The sequence below is a fragment of the Schistocerca cancellata genome, chromosome 9, assembly GCF_023864275.1.
Source record: "Schistocerca cancellata isolate TAMUIC-IGC-003103 chromosome 9, iqSchCanc2.1, whole genome shotgun sequence".
NCBI classification, from domain to species: Eukaryota; Metazoa; Arthropoda; class Insecta; order Orthoptera; family Acrididae; genus Schistocerca; species Schistocerca cancellata.
Window position 1 is genome coordinate 403,470,393 of NC_064634.1, and position 22,966 is coordinate 403,493,358.

The 22,966-nt window shown below is 39.5% G+C and overlaps 1 protein-coding gene across 1 annotated transcript in view; it reads right to left on the bottom strand.

Moving 5' to 3' along the window:
* LOC126100373 (WD repeat-containing protein WRAP73-like) overlaps positions 1-22,966 on the bottom strand; it is an 85,541-nt gene that overhangs the window by 32,466 nt on the left and 30,109 nt on the right. Inside the window, exon 4 of the mRNA XM_049910982.1 lies at positions 9,869-10,093. Within this exon, the coding sequence (XP_049766939.1) occupies positions 9,869-10,093 (225 nt within the window). The remainder of the gene's footprint in view (positions 1-9,868; positions 10,094-22,966) is intronic.

Sequence of the window (22,966 nt, forward strand, 5' to 3'; positions counted from 1 at the left end):
CAGGCATCATTTAAGAAAGGACTTCTCAAAATCCCACCTCTAATGGGCTGAAAAATGTTGCTATTAATGCAATTATGAAGTGAGAACTATGAAAATTTTGCGTTTATGAACAGGAAAGTTGCCACTTATCATATAACAGAGATGCAGATAATATTGTTACATTCCGTACTGGATTTTCCATTGTTTGAAAATTGTGTGTTTGGTTTCTCTGCCAGAAATAAATAAATACATGTTTCAGCAGTTTTGAAAATTTAACCCCTTAGAGGGTGAAAATTTTCTTTGAAAATAAATCCAAGTTAAAGAACTACTAAAGCATTTTTAAAGCTACATCTATGAAAACTGGTGAAAATTGGTATTTAACTTTTTGGTAAGGAATTTAAAAAAATAAGTTTTTCAATGTTTTCAGAAATAAAACCCCCAAGGAAGATAAATAGGGAATGGACATTTTTATGAAAATATTTCATTCTGAATGTTTTTAAAGCTAAATGGAAGAAAATTTATATTTGGCTTCTCAAGTCTTTTTTAATCAGTTATTTTCTCTATCACTTTTATTCTTCATCCCCTCCCTTCCCACCCCCATCCCCCTTCTCTAATTCCACAGTCTCTAGTTTTCTACATTTACTGTGTTGTAGCTGGCACAATTGGTACCATGTACTAGCTTCAGTGCCTACTCTCACTCTGATGCTTTCCTCTTCGTGCTCAAAGCATGTGGGTCCCTCTCATCCTATCCCTTTCTCATCCCTAAAATATTGCCAAAAGGTAGGACAGTGTCATATACTTTAACCCTAGGACTCACTCTGGGGTCATAGGTGACCCCAATCATCTTTACTATGGATAAAATAATATTTCTATTTCTTGTAAAAATCCAGAATTTTATGACTTTTACCACACAGTATTGTAGTTCTCTCACAAAAATTTTTAGAATTCTTGACGCAACATTTAAATCAATAATTAACAAAAACTACTGTTGGGGTCAATTATGACCCCAGATAGATTACATGTAACATTCATAGAATGTATAGATTATCAACTATCAATCTCTTTCTTAGGTATTTTGAGTTGGTAACACTGAATTCAGGTGTTACTCAGAACTAACCTCAAACTGGAAGTTCGTTTGTACGTTTGTTGTTGCAGTGTAATTTCAGCATGGATGGAATACGTTTTCCTCCTGGCTATAGTGTAGAACAAGCTATGGAAGACTTATTTCGTAGCAGTAGTGATTCAGAAGGTAGTGACGCTGAAGATGATGGAACAGAGACACAGGTAGACCAAAGTGATGAAATTTGTTTACATGAATTAGAAGAAAATGATATTCTTGTTGAAAATGATGACAGTGGAGAAGATGAAAGTGCAGTACTGGTACGCAGGGGTCGAGATATTGCATGGAGTACAAAAGAACCATCAATTCGTAGATTTCCAATCCGCAACATACAACGATTTTCAGGAGGTATTCCTTGTACAGTTAGTGTTAGCTCAGCTGTTGACTGTTTTAGGCAGTTTATTACTAATGAATTGCTGGATATAATAGTTCAGTTCACAAATAAACGAGGAAATGAATTGAAAGTGTCTGGAAAATTAGTTGACTGGCGTGATACAGACAGATGTGAGCTTCTTTCATTTTTAGGCTTGCTGATTCTGTATGGCGTACAGAAGAGCTGGGGGAAACCTATTGACGAATTTTGGGACTCTGAATATGGCACTCCTCTATTCCGTGCTACTATGTCGAGGAGGAGCTATCAGGACATTCTGCGTTCACTTTGTTTTGACGACCGCATCACAAGACTTGAAAGGAAAGAGAGGACTGGAAATAAGGCTGAAGCTGTACAGGAAATATTCGATTTGTTTGCCGTGCAATGTCAAACATCATTTATACCTTCCAGCAACATTACTGTTGATGAACATCTTTGCGTATACAGAGGTCGGTGCAGTTTCAAGGTCTACATTCCTTCAAAGCCAGGAAAGTATGGCATCAAGATATGGTGCGCAGTAGACTGTGAACATGGTTATCTGACAAATCTTCAAATGTACACTGGAAAGAGTGGTGATGTGAGAGAAGTGAATCAAGGCAAGAGAGTGGTCTTAGATTTAGTGCGTCATCTGGCTGGCAGTGGTAGGAATATTACCACTGACAATTTTTTCACGAGCTATGACCTTGTCCAAGAATAGTTGAAAATGAAGTTGATACTTGTAGGTACTCTACGTTCTACAAGAAAAGAAGTCCCAAAAGAGTTTTTGCCTTCGAAAACTAGGGAAGAATGCACTACCAGATTTGCATACAGTGGTAAAATCCTATTAGTTTCTTATGTTCCAAAAAGAAATAAGGCTGTGCTACTCCTGTCAACACAACATCAATCATTTGAAGTGCCCAAAGAAAACAACTTGAAACGAAAACCAGAAGTGGTGTTGTATTACAACTCAACAAAATCAGGTGTTGATACGCTAGATCAAATGAGCTCTTACTATTCTGAGAAAAAGCGTACAAAACGTTGGCCATCAACAGTATCTAATGATCTTGTCGATCTAGCTGCACTCAATGCCTACAGACTCTTCTGTGTTGCTGTTGAAAAAACAGAGAGACGTCTTTTTCTAATGAAGTTGGCCAAAGAAATGGCAAAGTCCCAAGTGGAACGTCGTTTGAGTTTACCACAAGCAAGGAACAAGGATATTATTAGCAGTATCAAACGGTGTGGGTTTGATGCTCTGTTAGACAATGGACATCCAGACGTAATACCCGACAATCAGAAGAGAAAGCGAGGCAGATGCTCCATTTGCTCCCGATCAAAGGACACGAAATACAGTTCAACATGCAAAAAGTGTAACAAATTTGTTTGCAAGGAACATTCTGAAATAGTTACTACTTGCAAAATATGTGCAAATGACTATGGTACGGATTCCGGTTAGAATTATGTTTCCTGTTGAGTTGTTCATCACATTTTCTGTAAATTTGAAGCCATTGTGAAACATTTATGAGTGAAACAAATTATGACAGAGTAATACTGTAACTTCTGATATGTAATTACTCTGCCATATGTAATTTAATTCTACTATGTACATACCTGTTAAAAAAGCTGTGAAATATGTCTAAATAATAAATAAAATGTAAACAAACAGTATTAAATGACAGTACGTTGTTCTCTGAATGATTAGTACGCACAGTCAATTATATATTGATTGGGGTCATGTATGACCCCAGATGGAGTACTAGGGAAATTTTAGCAGAGTGAGTCCTAGGGTTAAGATAAGTCAGTTGACAATGCTAAATGTTCTGCCTCCTGAAGATTAGTAGAAGCCAGAAATTTGTTGTTTTAATTTTATCAATACACTGATGATGATGATGATGATGATATTTTTGTTGTTTTAGTGGAAAATTGGGGTTAAATATAAACAATGGTATTAGTAGAGGAGTATGGTTATGTAACTTAGCACCGTTGCTTTCCTCAAGCAGATTATATGATCGGCACAAATTTTTTTAAATTGAATTTTTATGTTGTTCACAAATGACAACATCATCTGTACTTTTCGTTTTGATTAAGGCCATAGAACCATGGTCTTTTCCAAAGGTACTTCCAATCAAATCCGATTCTGGTAGCTGAAGTCTGAGGTCTGTGTTAATCTTGCCTTTTGAGTTCTTGTGGTGATATTGCCATGGAAACTTTCATCCCCTAACACATATTTCTTTATACGTCAAATACAAATTTTCATAGATTTAGCTTTAAAAATGTTTTAATTTAATGAAATAGTTTCATATAAAATTTGATCCCTTATTTCACCCCCTTAAAGGTTGAATTTTCCAAATAAAAACACATTTTTTATTTCTAGCTGAAAAGCCAAATACAAATTTTCAGAGATTTAGCTTCAGTAAGGCTTTCATAATAAAATGTTTTCATAAAAACTTTCATCTCCCATTTCACCTCCTAGAGGTCAAATTTCCAAAAACACTGAAAAACTGACTGGAATCATTTGGACTGAAGCTGGTACAGTCCTTACCAATGTACTACCTTTGACTTCCTATGCTCTCTGAAGCCTTCCCCTTCATTCTTCTCTCCACTTCTCTTCATGACACAGTCCCTCTCATCTTAAGATCTTAATGGTCAGCCCTTCCTTTTTTATTCCTTCCTGAACTATCTCATTCTCTAATATAGTGTAGTATCAGTAACCCCCTGAGTCTTTAAAGAATCTAACTCCCATTTATGAAAGACCTTGAAACATACTATTACATTACTAATAAGTTAATGAGTTAGGTATTTGACATTTAGCATATAAGAGAGAAAAAGTTTAGAAAAGATTTGAAATTATGTTTTTAAGTTTGTCAGAAGTCACTAAGTGCTCTCATTATGAAACAATGTATAAATGTAGTCTGGGCAATTTATGTTCCATTTTAAGCAAAAGCTAGTTTTTCACACATCTCAGTGTTTATGACATCATATCTCCTGAACTACATCTTGTACAGTGGTATAATTTTGCAGATATATTCAGTGTTACATATCGATACTGACTGCTAAAGTCTTGTGAATAGAGTTATCTAGCAAAAAAGTAATAAATTAAAACATCATGTTGACACTGAAGTTTTACTGCAAGAACAGCAAAAATTTAAGGAGAAACATTTTTCCTACATAATTTTGTGGGGAGTGTCCGCAATAAAAAGTTTTGTAATGATTTGAATTATGTTTAAAGTTGTGACTTCTGAAAATTTCCTGGCATATTTCTCCTTCCAGTAATTTTCAGGTTTGCAGCCAGATCCCATCAACATTCTGCCACGATATTTTGGCCCAGAAACGTCCAGCCATCCTCAGGTGAGTAGACGAATTACTGAAGAGACCTGATGCAGTCATGGTATTTATAGCGAATTCCACACATGCGAATCGTACTGACGGTTTATGGTGCATGCGTTAGGATGCGACATGTGCTAGGCAGCCAAGATGTGTGTGCTGCCCAAAGTGGTTAAGTAAGAACAAACTAATTGCCGAGTATTGACTGAGCATGTCGATTCCGTTGTCACCGCATAATTTTAAAATGGGATTCCAATTTTTATCCAGCTGAAAGCTGTTATCATGATTCATTAAATTATCAGCAAGACATATTTCCATGTATTCTTTAATTACAGAGTCCCAGAAGCTGGAAACCAGTGCTAAAACTTTGGTACTATTGTATTCCATTGAATGTCCCATGGAAATGCAATGTTATGCCACTGCTGATTTTAAAGGTTGCTGCAGATGGGTGTGTCTTTCATGTTTTAAACAGCGTTCCTAGACTGTTCGTGTCATGCATACAGATGCATGTCATTCATACATATGCAGAGCCACTCTCACAAGGAACTTTATAAACACCCACCTTCCTCAATTGTCAATCGTCTTTAACGGATCCGACTAAGGCCCTGCTCTCTGTTGGTGGATGGAAAATGACATTAATATTATTCTTCCTAAGCAATCTGCCTATTCTAGAAGACGCGATCCCAGCATGTGGGAGGAATGTAGGAGATTTATAGTCATCATCAGTCTTCTCAGAGCATTGCTTCTTGCTATTATAATTGTGCATGGTCATTTTGACAAGGGAAGACAACAACAAGAAGATATATAGTCAAATAAGTGATTCTATGTACCACAAAATTGATAAGGACCCAACAAGCCATATTTCCAGAGAAACTGTTACTCTTTTCAATGATAGTTCTTTTTCTGAACAAGCTATAAAGGGGCTGAGGCCACACAATACTGTTCTACCAAGACTGTATGGGCTGCCCAATATCCACAAGGATGGGGTTCACTACGATTGATACTGAGTAATATTGGTGCCTCCACTTATTCGACCGCAAAACATCTGACTTCCTTACTCAAGCCCTATGTGGGTAAGTGCTGCCACTATATACGTAATTCCAAGGATTTTATCAATCTTTTGAAGACCGTTAAGCTGAGCAGCTCGGATTTACTAGTTAGCTTTGAAGTGGTCCCACTTTTTACCAAAGTGCCTTTATTTGACACTCTACATCTTATTGGTAAATTGGTCAGTGATGATTTTATGTCTTTTCTTGAACATGACAATTGCCATGGGGAGTCCTTTGTCCCATGTGGTGGCCAATCTTTTAATGGAAGACTTTAAGGAGAATGCTCTTGAGTCTGCTGTCTTAAAGCCTACAGTTTTCTGGGGTTACATAGATGATACTTTGGTTGTATGGCCACATGGCAGACAAGAACTGGAAAAATTCCTTTGTCATTTAAACTCTTTATATGAGAACATCAAGTTTACAATGGAGACTGAGAAAGATGGGACTTGGCCCTTTCTAGACGTGTTAGTACACCCAAAGAATGATGGGTCTTTGGGACATTCGGTGTACACCAGCTGCCATCAGCCTGCGTTCTCAGCACTTTAATTCATTGGATGCATGTAATATCGAATGCTGATAGCCTTCACGAAGAATTAGTGTATCTGGAGAAGGTTTTTAAAGAGAATGGCTATACGTCACATCAAATATGGAAGGTTATGTACAATAACAATTACAAGAAGAGAGGAGACTTGATGACGACTATAAATCTACTGTGTTCCTTCCATAGCCAGGAACGTTTCTTCTAAAATAGGCAGATTGCTTAAAGAATAACATTAATGGCATCTTCCATCCACCAGCAAAGAGCAGGGCTTTAGTCAGATCCGTTAAAGAAGATTTACAATTGAGAAAGGCAGAAGTTTATAAAATTCCGTGTGAGTGTGGCTCTGCATATGTAGGTCAGATGACGTAAATGGTCCAGGAATGCTGTGTAGAACATGAAAGACACACCCATCTGCAACAACCTTTAAAATCAGCAGTGGCAGAACACTGCATTTCCATGGGACATTGAATGGAATACAATAATACCAAAGCTTTAGCACAGGTTTCCAGCTTCTGGGACTCTGTAATTAAAGAATACGTGGAAATATGTCTTGCTGATAATTTAATGAATAGTGATAACGGCTTTCAGCTGGATAAAAACTGGAATCCTATTATTAACATTATGCGGTCACAATGGAATTGACATGCTCACTATACTCACTTCATCACTGAGGGAAGCACACACTACTTGGCTGCCTCACGTATGTCACTTCCTAACGCATGCACTGTAAAGTGCCAGTATGATTCGCATGCGCAGAATTTGCTCTAATTACGATGACTGCATCAGGTCTCTTCAGTAATTTGTCTATGCACCTGGGGATGGCCGGATGTCTCTGGGCCAGAGTACCATGGCAGAATGTTGATGGGATCCAGCTACAAACCCAAAAATTACTGGAAGATGTTTAAAGTTGGTTGGAAGTCACTAAGTGGTGTCATTCTCAAATACTGGAAGAATATGGTCAGTGTAATTTACATGCTGTCAGTTACATCGCTTCAAGACATATACGCAGCTTCCAACTGTAATACTTTTATTTTGCTAAACCTTTAATGTAAGATTACACCTGCTAATTGGTAGATCATGGCAGCATTTTAAATATTTAAATTCAGTCAATAAGTATATGAAATACTGAAAATCAAATTTCTGTTACTCCTGGAAGCTGTTAGGCAGGCAACCTGCAACTGGCAGCATAAACCATGAGTTGGGTTAGTCTGTTAGTAATAATATACATACTTTTCTATGTGTAAAAGCAAATAGATTAAAACTGTGTGCCGGACCTTGACTTGAACTCGGGACCTTTGCCTTTCGCGGGCCAGTGCTCCACCATCATAGTTTTAATCTGCCAGGAAGTTTCATATCAGCGCACACTTCACTGCAGAGTGAAAATCACATTCTAGTTTTTCTCCTGAAGGTTACTATTGGCCAGAAAATGTGTGTCAATTTTGTAGTTTTCTTGAGTGCATTTTCCTTTGGACACATTTAATAACAATCAAATCTAACTAATGTATTTTGGTAATGTATAACACTTATTGAAAAACACTTGAGTTGTAGAATAATGTTCCTCTTTTGAGTGCAAAACGAAAATTATAAAATATTGATCATTCGCCACTTCCAAAACTCTCCTTCCCTTCCCTAATATTTTTATTATAATCGTATTACTCCTTCATCCCTTTCCTATACCCATTTACTACTCCATTATTTTTTGTATTATAGTTTAAATTCTGAATAAATTTCCTTTTATTCTGCCTTTTTATGTACATTATGATCCGTAAGATTAATTGTATTTCCAAAGACCACATTGTCCTCCATTCTTGCTATAAACTGCTATTGTCTTGACAATAAGTTTATTGGAGAGATTAAGAATTTAGTTTTGAAAATGAAAGAGGAAGGAATTCACTACTTTGCTGAAGCACTATGTTGTGATTTAGAGCAACTAAGAAAGACTACAAGTAGAGTGCTAGACTTACATGTGAAAGGCCTGTGGCTGTCTCTCATCTTCACGACTCTATTACCTGTTAAGCTCGGCCCCTGTAAGCCCCATATCCATATCCACTGTGCGGCTTCAGCTGCCAGAGGCTGCAGTCTCGTGTGTGTGTGTGTGTGTGTGTGTGTGTGTGTGTGTGTGTGTGAGCTTATATTGTGACAGTCTATTTGTTGTGCCTATCTGCAACTTAGCATCTCTGCTACGAGGGTGGTTTGAAAAGTTCTGAGAATGGAATAGAAAAAAAAGTACTTACATCACTGAAACTTTTTTTATTTTTCAATGTAGTCTCCTTGTCAATTAATGCATTTGGTCCAATGATGTTCCAGTGCCTTGATCTCATCTCGAAAATGAGTTTCCTCCAGGCCTGCAAAATAGTTGTCAACTTTGACTACCAATTCTTCATTTGAAGTGAATCTTCATCCACCAAAAAAAAAAAAAAATTCAGTTCTGGGAAGAGATGGAAGTCTGACAGAGCCATATTAGGTGAATAAGGCAGGTGTGGCAACAATTCATACCTTAGTTCATGTAATTTTGCCAGGGTGACAGCACGTGTGCGGGCACGCACAGTCTTGAGGAAAGATGAATTTCTCCCTTGATAAACCTGGCCTTTTTTTGTATATCTTTTGTTGCAATTTGTCCAGGATGTCATGGCCTTTCCCACTAAAGGAATTGTCTTTGCTTTCTTTGGTGGCAGAGAATCTGCATGTTTCTACTGCTTTGACTGTTGTTTTGTCTCTGGGGTATAGTGGTGCACCCAAGTTTCATTTGTGGTCACAAACCGGCACAAAACATCTTGTTTGTTTCTCCTAAAATGGGTCAAACATTGTTCTGATATGTCCATTCGCATGCGTTTTTGATCCAGCATCAAGAGTCGTGTCACCCATCTTGCAGATAATGTTTTCATTTCCAATTCTTCAGTTAAAATGTGATATACCCTTTCAGATTACATCTAGCAAGCATGAGCAATTTATGCACTTTCCATTGGCAATCCTCCATGACCATTTTGCGCACCTTTGCAACGATTTATGGAGTAGTGACACATCTTGGCCGACCACTGAGCGGATCATCATCTAAGCTCTCTTGACCAAATTTAAATTTGTTTGTCCACTCAACAGTTGAATATGAAGGAGCAAAGTCTCCCGTGTATTCTGGAAATCGGCATGAATGTACTTTGCTTTCATACCTTTCTTTACAAAGTACTTAATAACTGCTCAAATCTCTATTTTTCCCATCTTCGCAATTCACTAAGTGGGAACAACAACAGAGCCATGTCACCGCCACAGCTCTCTTCCAAGAGCACTGATGTGGCACTTGTTTACAGGCAACAGTCCAATGAATATTACGTGAACAATTCGTTGCGATAGTGCTGACCTCTTGAGGTGATTCCGAGAAATTTTCAAACTACCCTCGTATATGGTGAGCAGCAACTTTCCTTTTCATAAACAGCCTTAACCAATAGACATCAGGGGTAGCTATCTTAGAAGTAACCACACATTAATTTTTGGAACAGCTATTATATAATACTTACAGTGCCATCCCAGCAGCCAATGGCAAGAAGCTGTCCTGATGGTGACCATGCAACTACTTTGGCACCAAGACAATTGTGCTTATATTGGCCTATCCATGACCCAGTTTCCATGCAAAACAGTTTTACAGAACACTGGTGGAGCTCGTTGTCCCACAAACATAATGTTGAGCCATTAGGGGACCAAGACATTCCGCCAACACCCAGAAAGTCATCGCACGAGACATGCTGAAAATCAATGTTTAAAAATTAGTAAAAAAAAAATAATTTTTGCTTCAGCAAAATATGCAAAACTTTATTTCTGCCTGATTTCTTAAGTGTTTTTGTGGTCTCAAGAGACCAACTTCACACTAAATTTGTAGATTGGATATAAGTTGAGTGGGTGCCATTAGACAGATTGCCACAAATGAACACAGATGAGTAAACACTCTGACAAGAAGGGAATGAACACAGTCAACTACAAAGTGCATGCCAGGCCAAAATTGAGTACTTACTGTCACAAGTGTAATAGTCACACCACTTCAAATACTAATAACCTTTGAAGCACAAACAGCAACTACATACAATATGATTATTATTAAAAATGTTAATAGCACTGTCCCTTTGTTGTTTAGGTGTTACAGAGGACTTTTGTTTTTGTCAGCTGATGTTTGGACTGGGATTCCACTAGAATAGGTGAGTCAGATATGTAAAGTCTTGCTAGTGGGACATCCACAACTGTTCTGTAAATTGTTCACAATTGAAAATACTGGTACAGTTGTAGTACTACTACTACTACTACTACTACTACCACCACCACCACCACCACCACTACCACCACCACTAGCACTTTATTTTATTTTATTTTATTTATTTATTTTTTGGGTCATCAGTTTTCTGACTTGTTTGATGCAGCCCATCATAAATTCCTCTCATGTGTCGACCTCTCACCTCAAAGTAGCACTTGCAATCTACATCCTCAATTGCTTGCTGGGTGTATTCCAATCTCTGTCATCCTCTACAGTTTTTACCTTTTTCAACTCCCTTTAGTACCATGGAAGTTATTCCATGATGTCTTAACAGATGTCCTATCACCCTTTCCCTTCTTCTTGTCTGTGTTTTCCATATATTCCTTTCCTCCCTGATTCTGTGAAGAACATTCAAGTATTATCTTCTGTGTCTATAGATCAATTTCAACTATAAGGGTTTTTTGATGAAATGTCCACAGTTTTCAGAACACAGTGATCTGACTTTCACTACCATAGTATAGGACAAACAGATAAAGAAATTATCAGTTGAGTAAAACTAGAGTGATCATTGAATCAATAATGTCTCGAACCACTGATACAGCTGTTTGAAAGGGAATAGTTTTTGGTGGGTAGTATTTTTAATCGTTATCCAGTTTAAGGCAGCTATGCACTGGCAGACCCTTCTACAATGAGAGAAGTTACTGTTTCTTTTTTGTGTGGAAAGAACAGCAGGGTGGTCGAATTGAGTGCTGAGAAAGCACCGAGTAGTTACAAGTAAACTTTCCCTACTTAACACACTATAACAGGGAAACTAATTACCGTATGACAACTAAACTTGGAAGCATTAATGTCAAGGACATGGGGAAGAGAAATAATGCAGAACCAATTAAATTTCAACACTTTTAATGGGCTGCTACAGTACATCATACCATTACATACTGGTACCATTACTGCTACAAACGGTATAGCATCCATCAGTGTCCAAGAGAGTCTGCAAGCGCAGGCCTGCATTCTGTACAGCAGAACGAAGCATGTCCATAGGTATGCTGGCTGCCTCTCTTGTTATGCTGCACTTCAGATTAGTGTATGTGTAAACATTCTCCTGGTAAACACTGTCCTTCAGGTAGCTCCACAATCAGAAATCATAGGGAGTGAGATCAGGTGATCATGCCGGCCAAGTATTTGGAAATGATTGGCTGATAATTCAATCATTTCCAAAAGTGTTTCAGAGAAACAGGTGAACTTCATGAGCAATGTGTTATGCATGAAAAACATTGAGTTCAATGTGTCTCTCTTTCCTGTAGGGCGGGTACAACATGCTGGTGAAGTATATTGCAGTAACACTGGCCAGTTACACTACACGTTTTTGGTCCTTGGGCACCAATTTGTTCAAAGAAGAATGGACCAATGATGAATGTAGCTGTCAAGCCACACCATACTGTGACACAAGCCTCACCACACTGTGACAGGTTCGCCATAGAAGATCCCCACACACGGCAATTCTGTATGTTCACCTCACCCGTCAGAGAAAAATGAGCTTTGGCTGTCCATAGGATGGTACATGGCCAGCACTCGTCAACTTCAATCCTTGTGAGAAAGTGGAGAGCGAAGTTAACAAGTCATTGTGCATCCTGTGGTGCAAGCTGCTGTATGATATGGATCTTGTACAGGTACTCTTTGACAATAGTTCAAAGCACCTTCCATACACTGGACCATGGGATGTTCAACTGTCGTGAACACACCATGTGCACTGCCTAACGATCAGTAATTTCATGCAGCATTGTCTGCCATAGCAAGAGTGATTTCATCAACCACCTATGGTGCAACCGGTTACCGGCCTCTCCCTGGAGTGACATCCAGTTCTCCAGTTGATTTGAACTTCTCCTTCATACTCTGCACAGCAGGTGGAGAAAGAGGTCCCTTCCATAATCCTTTCAGCCAACGATATTCTTGAAGTGCAGTCTCAGCATTACTGTTGTTTTGATAATAGAGCTTCACCAATAATGCCCTGCTCCTTTTGTCCAAGCTCATGTTGACACTCCAACAACTGAACTGCAACTGGTCAGGGTGTGTTTTGTGACTACGAATCACAGTGACTGATCATGGCATGTGGTGGCCATTGTTAGAACTAGATGGTGACACTGTGACACATGGAAATCATGCACCCCGTACTTTGGACATTAATGCTACCAAGTTTGGTACCTGTATGGTAATTAGTTTCCATGTTGTAATGTGTTAAATAAGGAAAGTTTAACTATAAGCATGTGGTATAAACTTCAGAGTTTGATGGTGTAACAGAGGTCACTATTGTTGTTTACCGGACCATTTGAACCATTACATGATACCATTAATACTAAACACAACCTAGAAATCATCAAATTACCTCTTTCACCAGTGGTACTGTGGAACTATAGAATAACTAGGAAAAGCACTAATTTCAACTTAACGTAAATGCTGCTTCAAATATCCACAAATCATTAGTGTTAGATAGATGCTAACACTTGAAATGCACAAGATTTGTTACTGAAACCTGTAAGTGATTGGGCTACAGTAGTGATGGCAATAAAAGACTGTGTTAGAAAATGTCAAGTTACTACCACTGGGGAACATAGCGGAGCTTGGAAGCAATGAGTGTGTGCCTGGAAAGACAAATTTATATGTGCATTAGTAGCACTAAAATATAATTAACTTCTGTTTTTCAGTTTGACCTACTATTATCCAGAAAGAATACAAATAACAAAAATAATATCTTTCTCTTCCCATGAAAAGAAAGGCTATAAGAAAGCTATAATAATTACAAAAGTTGGAGTGAGAAAAACAGGATTTACATTTAGATATCTGAGTAATTACAAACTAAAATTTAACTTAGATTAAGAAAAAGAGTAGAAAGCATGTAGCCAGATAGAAAATTGAATCATGCGTTTCCAGGTTATATAAAAGAACTTTGTTAGCAAATAACCAGAAATTAGTGTGAGTTATTTGTGACTAGCCAGATATAACAGTGCTGGATTATGGCTCTGTTTTGATAAATACTTATTCTGCAAATATAAGAAAATGTATTTACTATGAAACAGTGGTACAGTAAATTCAAAACTTTTTCTTTGGTGAAGCAAATTCTATAACTTATATGTGTTTAGTAATACAATAAACAGAAATTCCTCATAGCTTACTGAAATTACGACCTACAGAATTTTAACAGTGTGCAGCACATAAACTTTTCATGCATAAATATCATTTTTGTATAAAGAATTATGCACAGGAAAAAACACTTTCATGGATCCAGCAATCTTGCGTAATTTAATGATAATGCTCCTCCAACAGTATGGGGATGTTAGGCAACAGATCAAAATGGTGTAGTCTTTCATTAATGGAAGACCTAAAGCTTGAATTTCTTCAACCAAGATGGTTCTTCGCATTACCAAACAAACTCAGCTGTTCCTATTTCCATTTGCTCTCATGTGCATCTGGTGTGTCCTGAAAAACACAACAGGGCCCAATTACTATCCCATCCTGATCACTGTGACACACCTTCTCTGCTCTAGACAGTTGGGAGCCTGCAAATAAAAGATTTATAGACCTGACTGGGAATACAATTGACACAAGTAAGAGAGGAAAATAACACTTTCCCTCACAAATTAATTAGCCATATGACATATGACTGGCTCATAGATGCACTGGGGAGAGCAGCTTCTACAAGCATTTCAAGGAAAACTGTTCACTATCTCTACAATACATAGCCTAATATATGACGTTCTTAGGCTGTTGCTCCAAGATCAGCATTTCAAGATTTTTAAACAGCAGCCCACAGAGAAAAATTATCTCAGATAGAAACACATGAATGTGAGCATCAAGCGATTCTTGAAATAATACAAAGGAAATGCTTCAGGGTCACTCTGTGCCTTGTTCAGTTGTAGCACTTACGTAAGTCATATGGCAGAAATAAAACTGGTTAAAAACAGAAAATATGGCCATGTCAGAATACTGTCACACACCAGATGGAAAATTCTGTGGGCACAGTTGCCCAATCCTCTGTCAATTCTCAAACAATTTAATTTGACTGCATCACGGAGAATTACATTCTATGCACCCCCATTGCTATTACAGTTTATATGTACACTAGCATTCCCACTTTGTAGTTAGGTGTATTCAATGCCCGTTATGTTACCAGCATGTTGACTGACTTTTGTCGCACATACAATGTACAACTTGCGATTTGACAGTTCATTGTTTGCTACTCATCATATATATTTTTAGCAATTTCCCTCTATATAGTTGATTACGTAGAAAAAGGTATGGTGTGTCTTTCAAGCTTAACTACTTTACATTTGTTTTAACAAACTTGTTTTATTTCTGCTGTTCAATCTTAGTTCATTTGTTTTTAACATAGTTGCTTTATGTACAATGTAATTGGATATATATAGAAAATCTACTCACCAAGTAGTGCTATTAAGGTTGCCAACTTTTGGAACCAGCAGCTCCTTTTTCTGGCAGAAGGCTTGAAGGGGGAGGAAGAGAGATGGAGGAAAAGGACTGGTGAGATTAAGGGAAAGGGGCAGAGTTCGGATAAGTCACCCAAAACCAAGGGTCAGGAGATGCTTACCAGACAGAATGAGAAGGAATGACTGACTGTTGGAGACTGCACCAGACAACATTTGAAAACCTGAGAGCTTAAATGTGGAAGATAGGCTAATGTGCAAGACAAAGATCACTGCTAAAATATTGTGCGTGAATTAATACAAGTGTAAAGCTAAGTGCATAGTACGTGATAAGAGGAGGGAGGAGGACAGCAAAAAAGAAGATAGGTCAGATGTAGAAAAGATGTAGAAAACTGAAAGGGACTGAAGAAAGGAACAGTTACTGTAAAGAAATGCTGAGACCAAATAAATTAATGTAAATGAAGGCCAGGTGGGTGGCAAGAACCAAGACCATGTTACAGCATCAGTTACTACCTTCTGAGTTCTGAGGAACTGGTGTCTGGGGAAAGAATCCAGGTGGCACGTATGGTGAAAGAGGCACCGATGTCATGATTGTCATGTTGCAGAGCATGCTCTGCAACAGGATAGTGTGTGTTGCTGATACACATCTTCTGCCTATGCCCTTTCATCCTGATAACTTCACAGTAGTCATGCCAATGAAAAAGGTCGAACAATGCTTACATAACAGTTGGTATAGAACGTGTGTTGTTTCACATGTGGCTCTCCCTTTGATAGTATGTGTTTCACTAGTTAGACGACTGGTATAGGTGGTAGTAGGAGGGTCCATAGAGCAAGTCTTACAGCGGGCAGTCACAATGGTAGGAGCCATAGGGTCAGGAAATGGGTGCAGAAGGAGCACAGGGTACAAGGATATTTCAGAGATTGGGAGGATGATGAAAAGCTATTCTAAGCGTGGTGGGCAAAATGTCAGACAGAATGGAACTCAATTCAGGCAGTGACTTTAGAAAGTCATAATCTGGTTGAAGTAGCTGATTAATACATTGAAGACTAGGATGATACTGAGTGACATGTGGTGTACTCCTAGGTTGTTTTTTGGAAGGATCAGCAGTATCAGGATTGGCTGTGATGACCTGGGAAATCTGCTTTTGAGCTAGGCTGGTGGGGTAGTTACTTCCATTGAAGGCTGGGCGACAATGGTGGTGTATTGCTGTAAAGAGTGTGAATCTGAACACATATGTTTGCCTTGAATACCGAGGCTGTATGGATGAGAACATCTGACATGGAAAAGATGACACCTATCAAAATGTAAGTACTGCTGTTTGTTAGTAGGTTTAATGTGAACAGAAGTGTGTAGCTGACCTTTGGCGGGGATGAGATCAACGTTAAGAAAAATGGCATGGGACTCAGAATATGACTATGTGAAATTTAACTGGGAGAATGTATTTAGAAATTCCAAGAATTTAACAGGTCAGCCTCACCATGAGTACACCTGTCAAAGACATCATCAATGTATCTAAACCAAACCAGGGACTGGAAGGTTATGGACCCAAGAAAGCCCCCTCTAAGCGACCCATGGAAAGGCTGGCATAGGAAGGAGTCATCCTGGTTCCCATGGCTGTGTCCCTAATCTGTTTGCATGTTTGCCCCTCAAAGGTAAAGTAGTAGTTGATACGTATAAAGTTGATCAAGGTAAGCAGGAAGGATGTTGTAAGAGGCGCTGACTGAGGAACAGCAGACAGACCATATACATGGGGATGTTAGTGTAGTGGGAGGAGGCATCAGTGGTGACAAACGTGTGTGGTGGTAGTGGATTGGAAAAACATTCCAGATGATCTAGAAAATGGTTGGTATCTTTAATACAGGAGGAAAATACTTGTGCACAAGTTGCAGGTGTTGATCAACTATGGCAGATATACATTCAGTGCGTGCTTTGAAGCCAGCAGTTATGGGACGACCAGGGTGATTGGGTTTCAGGATCTTATGTAGAAGATAAAAGGTGGGGGTCCGTGGTTTGGGTGGGGTAAGAATTCAATGGATTGAGGTGTTAGTCCTTGTGAGGGGCCTGAGATTTTTAACGAGGGTGTGTGTGTGTGTGTGTGTGCGCGCCAATCCTTTGTAGGTCACTACAGTCTGATTATCATTTTGACACAGGCTTACGAAAGATTTTAGCCCCATTTAATTTATGATGATGAGTGTTTAAACTGTTGAAACTGATAAAGTGAACCAAATAAGATTTTTCTTGTGCAGTTGACAACTGACTTTTTATCTTTGTTGTAACAGAGTCAGCTGAATGAAACAATATGATCTCCGATGTTCCCTTATTCAACCACAAGAGCAGCATGAACCTACAAGCATTTCTTTATTTTTTATAGCTAACCTGAGGTTACTTTATGAATAGCCCTTGTACCACAATATGCAGATGGTGTATACTTCCATTCACACTGATAGCTGGCTTAAAAAACAGACAAACAGTATTGCCCTTCAAATTCAGAGTACTGGCATTTACTAAGAAATGTGTAAAGTACCTTGTTCTAAGGATGACGTTAGGTGACCATACAGTGTCAGTAATTTAAACTGTGCAGTTCCTGAAATTAAGATACAGCTTATGGCTGAAATGGTATACCCACATCATATTGTCATCTGTCAGGGCCAGAACAAATGAGAAACATTCTCTGTATGGCAGCCCATACCTGTTTTAACACACAGCCTGCCTCAAACAATGCTCTGCAGCAGGAATGCTACCTCACATTCATTGCAAGTTTCTGGCAGGTCAATTCACGTTGTGGAGAAGCCATACTCTAGAGTCCCGGGAGTACCTCCAGAGCAATTATCATTTATCCACTGAAACAAAAGTGTACTGCTGTAAAATAAATGTTTCCCTCCTATGCTGCTAATCAGAAACATCAACACTTTCGAATGCCATTTTCCTGGGCTACTCTTTTTGTACAGTATTCATCTGATCCTCAAATATGAAATGCTGAACATTAACACCATATTCATGACAACCATGCAAATGCCATGGCAAAACGTCATTTAAATATTCACTGACAGGTCAAAAATAACTGATCAATAATTTGTGGACAATGCTACATCTTGTCCTTATTGCCTCAGAATATGCCAGCAGGCTTCATGCAAGCTTTCCAATTAATCAGGCCACTGGGACTGAACAATCTCTATCATATCTAATCCATTAATGGCGAATTGTATAAAGATGTTGATCATGGATCAGAAAATGATGAACTTTGATCGAGCTGAATTCAGAAATCTGCATGGTGTACATGTTAATTTCAGATATTTCACTATGAACTGAGATCAACTTTCCTATCAGAAAGTCGCAGATGCAATCATTAGTTCACAGCCTAGTGACACTAAAAAAGAACAGCTTTCCTGTTGCACAAATATAAGTTCAGGAAAAGAAAATAAGTTCAATATAATTTTTTTGATATAGAAAGTTAGACTGAGGAGAATGTCAATGGTGCACATGTCACTGAGTCAAAGAGTGCAGTTAATGATTGCTCCCATAAGAATTCTTGGAGACTACTTTTAATTAAAATGTGAAAAGTTTAATGACATTTCATAGAAACCATTACCTGTAATGCCGTTACTAGTAACAGTTATATTTCAAGGGTAATGGCAGTGTTATTTCCATACAGTAACTTTAGTTGGAACTAAGTTACTTTTATACGTAATAATGTAATGAAAGTGTCATTATTTTTTTACGGCATGTAGTGAGAATCTCAAGACAGTAAAATTGGGTCTTTATTTTGGGAAACAAAGCAATATTTGGTTCAAAATTAAATCTTTTCAACAATAAGTGTGTTACGCTTGCTGAAAACCTTTGAATTCAATGTTGCCTCCGGTGACATTTCCTTCTCACAACTAAGCTGCACACCGCGCCTCATTAGCATTTTGTTCTTCCACATATTTTTCTATCTGTTTCTTCCTGATGTCACTAAGTCGACAATATGTCTGCTACTTATTAATTATTGTCACTTGTGCATCATATTCTAAAACGCATACAGGAAGTGTCTGATGTCCGATTATAAATTTTAGTGCCGTCATTGCATTTAATTCATGTTCATTTTTTCATAACATTTTTATTTGAAGGTTATATATGCAACAATGAGTATACCGCAGTCATGCAACTAATCTCACATGAATAACATGCAGTCTCTGATTTACATTCATTTCCACATCTTTCAGACATGGAGAAGGAAGCAGAGACATGCATACCTTGGGCAGCTTACACTAAAATGGCTGGAAAAAATTATTCCTTTCATCACAAACTGTGTGCTGGTGGGAAAAGAGTACAAAGAAGTCAGAGCTCCACAGTGAACATAAAAAACATGTACAGATAAGACTTTTCCTTGAAGTCAGTTTTAAGTATTTTGTTTTATTTAAATAGGAAATATCCTAAACATCTATAACAATACACCTGAAAAAGTTGACATATTCAATTCTCACTTTCATTTAGAGCAAACATCCATATTCCCTAAAACAAATTCAGTAGGAGGAAGGCAGTTGGACTGGAGGCTGACGCCAATGCCGTTGCAAAACAGGTAGTGAGGTATTCCATGAGAACTGAAGGATTTGTACAGAGGCCACCTGGAAGGCTAAGACCCAAAATGGCAGACTGCCGCTGACAACCTCAGAGGGTGCATGATGAAGAACAGAAAAACCTACAGAGGATACAAAGCATTCCCAACACACCCATTTGTTCTGTTTGCTTAAGCAACAGGCTCTGGTCTGAAGATGTTTAAAGATAATAATACTGGAGGTGGACGGGTGCCTCTTAACATGTTGCAAGGCACAACGACAATCATGGATAGTGGTGGCAATGGATATGCTCCACTACGGAACTGGCCGATGGCATATGGGGCCTGTCAAGTGGGGAATGGCAATGCCAGCAGCATAGATTATCTTACTGGACAGATCACAGATGACTTCATCAATACAACCAGACAAATAAGGTGGAAACATGATTTGGGAGGTATATAGAGGCCAATCAGCATGATGAAAAGCCCATTGGGGTAACTGGATCAACGGGAGGTCAGAAAGGAATGAGAGAATCAAGGTAAGTGGTTCCCATTACAGAGATCAATATGTGGCAACCAGTGTAAGGAAGGAAGAAGGGGAGAGGAAAAGAGTGAAAGATCAAATGGCAGAAAATGTTATATGTGCCACACTAAAACGAGTAGGGGAACCACCATTAATAAGGCACAGGTCATGGTCCATAAGAAACTGGTCAATGAGGAGCTGCCAATGAGATGTAGAAGCACTGCACCACAATGAGTGACAGGCATTAAAATTTCCAAGGAGGAGGAAAGCAAGGGGGAGTTGCTGAAGGAGGGCAGTTAGGATGGCAGATGTAGAGACCTCAAACCATGAAGGCAGAGTCCAAGTGGACCCTGCTTCCAATGGTGTATGCACTGGGATCCATGTACTAACAATATCTGTACCGACCAATGTGCAGATGCCACCGGAAGCCCTCAAAGGGCCGACCTCATTCTGAAAAAAGCATGGAACCCACAAAGGGTCAGTGAGTGAGGATCAGTAAAATGAGATCCCTGGAGAATGACGAAAGCTGCCGAGTAAAAGACAATAAGGGATTGCCACACTACTAGGTGACTGAAGTATCTATTACAGTTCTACTGAATAATCATGGAGTGTGTACCCAAATGGGAGGCAAATGGGCTGGAGCCAATCATGTTGCTGGGTCACCATCACCACCAATGACAATGGGGTGACAGCCACAAAAAAGATGTCAGACTCAGGTTGTGAGGGGGAAGATGGCATCTCCGGGGGCACCGCGGAGACCTGGTTCGTGGCACTTTTTCTTCTTCTTCTCTTTGACAGATTGAGGAGAGCAGGGCACAGAGGAAGAGCAGGCTTTTGCAAGATCTGGAACCAAAAGAGAGTGGGTGAGCTTGGGGCACAGAGACTGTGTGCCCCTTGGTCGAGTTGGGGTAGCAGACCTCTGGTCTGAGACACGCCAGGACTGGGGTCCTGGGAGAGAGCTCCATCACCAATACGTTGCCAAAGAATGGGGCCACTTTCTGCAGGTGCTGAAGAAGGGGGACACTTTCTGCAGGTGCCGAAGAAGGGGGGCACTTTCTCGGCAGGGGAGGGGTAGCGGCATCCAGAGGGAATGGTGTGGGAACTGCAAGGGGCAAGGGAGAAGAGAGGAGGATGGGACTGGGGTAAGGAAGAGGGAGAAGGGGGAAAAGATGTAACAGAGGCAAAAGTAAAACTCATAAACACAGGATGAAGTTCATCAAATTTCTGATGAGCCTCAGTGTAAGAAACAATCCAGAGACTTATACTCTTACAGCTTCTTTTATTTCTTATAAGTTGGGCAATCTGTTGAGCGTGGAAAGTGACGGTCGTGGCAATTTACACACATGTGGCAGAACACAGGGCCACCCTCATGGAGTGGGTGGTGTAGGATAATTGCGTGGTCAAGCTAAATTTTGCAGCTTCTGCTGTTAGCAATGAGTTCTGATTATGTCAGCTTTTGACCTCACATGCCTCCAGCCACCACAAAGAGCAGTCTTGTCATTTATATTTTTGTTTATCATTTTCAGCAAGTGTTACTGAGCAATGCTGATGTGAAAAAATAGCACACTAGTTGCATTACAAGTTGTTTTTTAATGCAACTGCTGTGCTATTTCTTCAGATCAGAAATCTAGTTATTCCATTCACAGCCCCCCCCCCCCCCCCCCCCAAGTGCAATCAGACTACTCAGAAAGTGGTACAACTCCTTCACACAGTGAAAGTAAAAACATATTCTACTACAATTTCAAAAGAACTATTTCGAATATTTACTGGAAATTGCGAAAAAAATAAATATAAAATAAAAATATCAGAGCTCCCTATTGTATTTTGATATCAATATAGCAGGGAAGAAATTATTGCCAATATACATCAATATTTTCTAGGGTAAATACTGATATTTTATCAATAGCCCTAGTACAGACCAGGTTGTAGAGAAAATCTTTCACCCCAAGCAGACAAGCCTGGCCCTCCTCCCAGTGTGTAGCCAGGGAAGGGAAGGCCACAGGGTCATATAAAGCAGTATTCAATGATCCACTACCCTCAAGGGGACAGCCGTAGGAGAATGGCCAGATTTTTGGAGCTTGATACACTTCATGCACAAAGCATTCGACCTGATACCATCCATTCCAATCAGGTGCTTTCCCTATGGGTACTACCCAGTTACAGCAAGGGTCATCTGGAACGGCGGCCATTGCCAGGAGTTCTGATGTTCTGGAATGACAAGCAATGATTCCTAAGGCATACGTGGTAAGGCAACACCTTAGGTATCAGAAGGGTAAATAACAGCCCCACACCACAGACTGGCTACACATGCTGGTGACCTAGGGGAGCAGAGGGGACCTACAACACGGAAGGAAGAGGGGAGAGGAATCCACACTGCAGACGCTAGGGAAGGAGTTCTTCCCCAAATGACTCACACTACAGACAAAAAATTTAGAAGTGGAGGTCAAAATCCAAAGAGGGACCAAAAACGCCAAAAAGGAAGTATGACAGAGAAATGGCAAAGGGAACAAAAGTGCAAGAAACACAGGAAACCAGGTGGATAGCAAGGTCAAAGGTGGGGGAAAGTGGGAGGCAGTGGGGAAGGAGCAAGGGAGTGGCGGGAGAGGCATGGGAACAGAAATGCAGCCCGGAAAGGAAAGATGGGCTGCATTAGGTCGGGGCATCATGGGCGTCATGCATGAACTCACAAAAGAACTGTGACCCTCCTGGGGGGGAGATGAGGGTGGGGGTGGGGGGGTTAGAAGGGAGGGGGAGGGGTGTCGGCCAAGGGCAAAGCAAAAGTACTTGAGAATGTGGAGGGAGGTTTTTTTGCTTTGAGAGACAAAATATACTTATCTCGTGTGCTCAACAGGATCCTGAATAATTTTTCCTAAATTCTT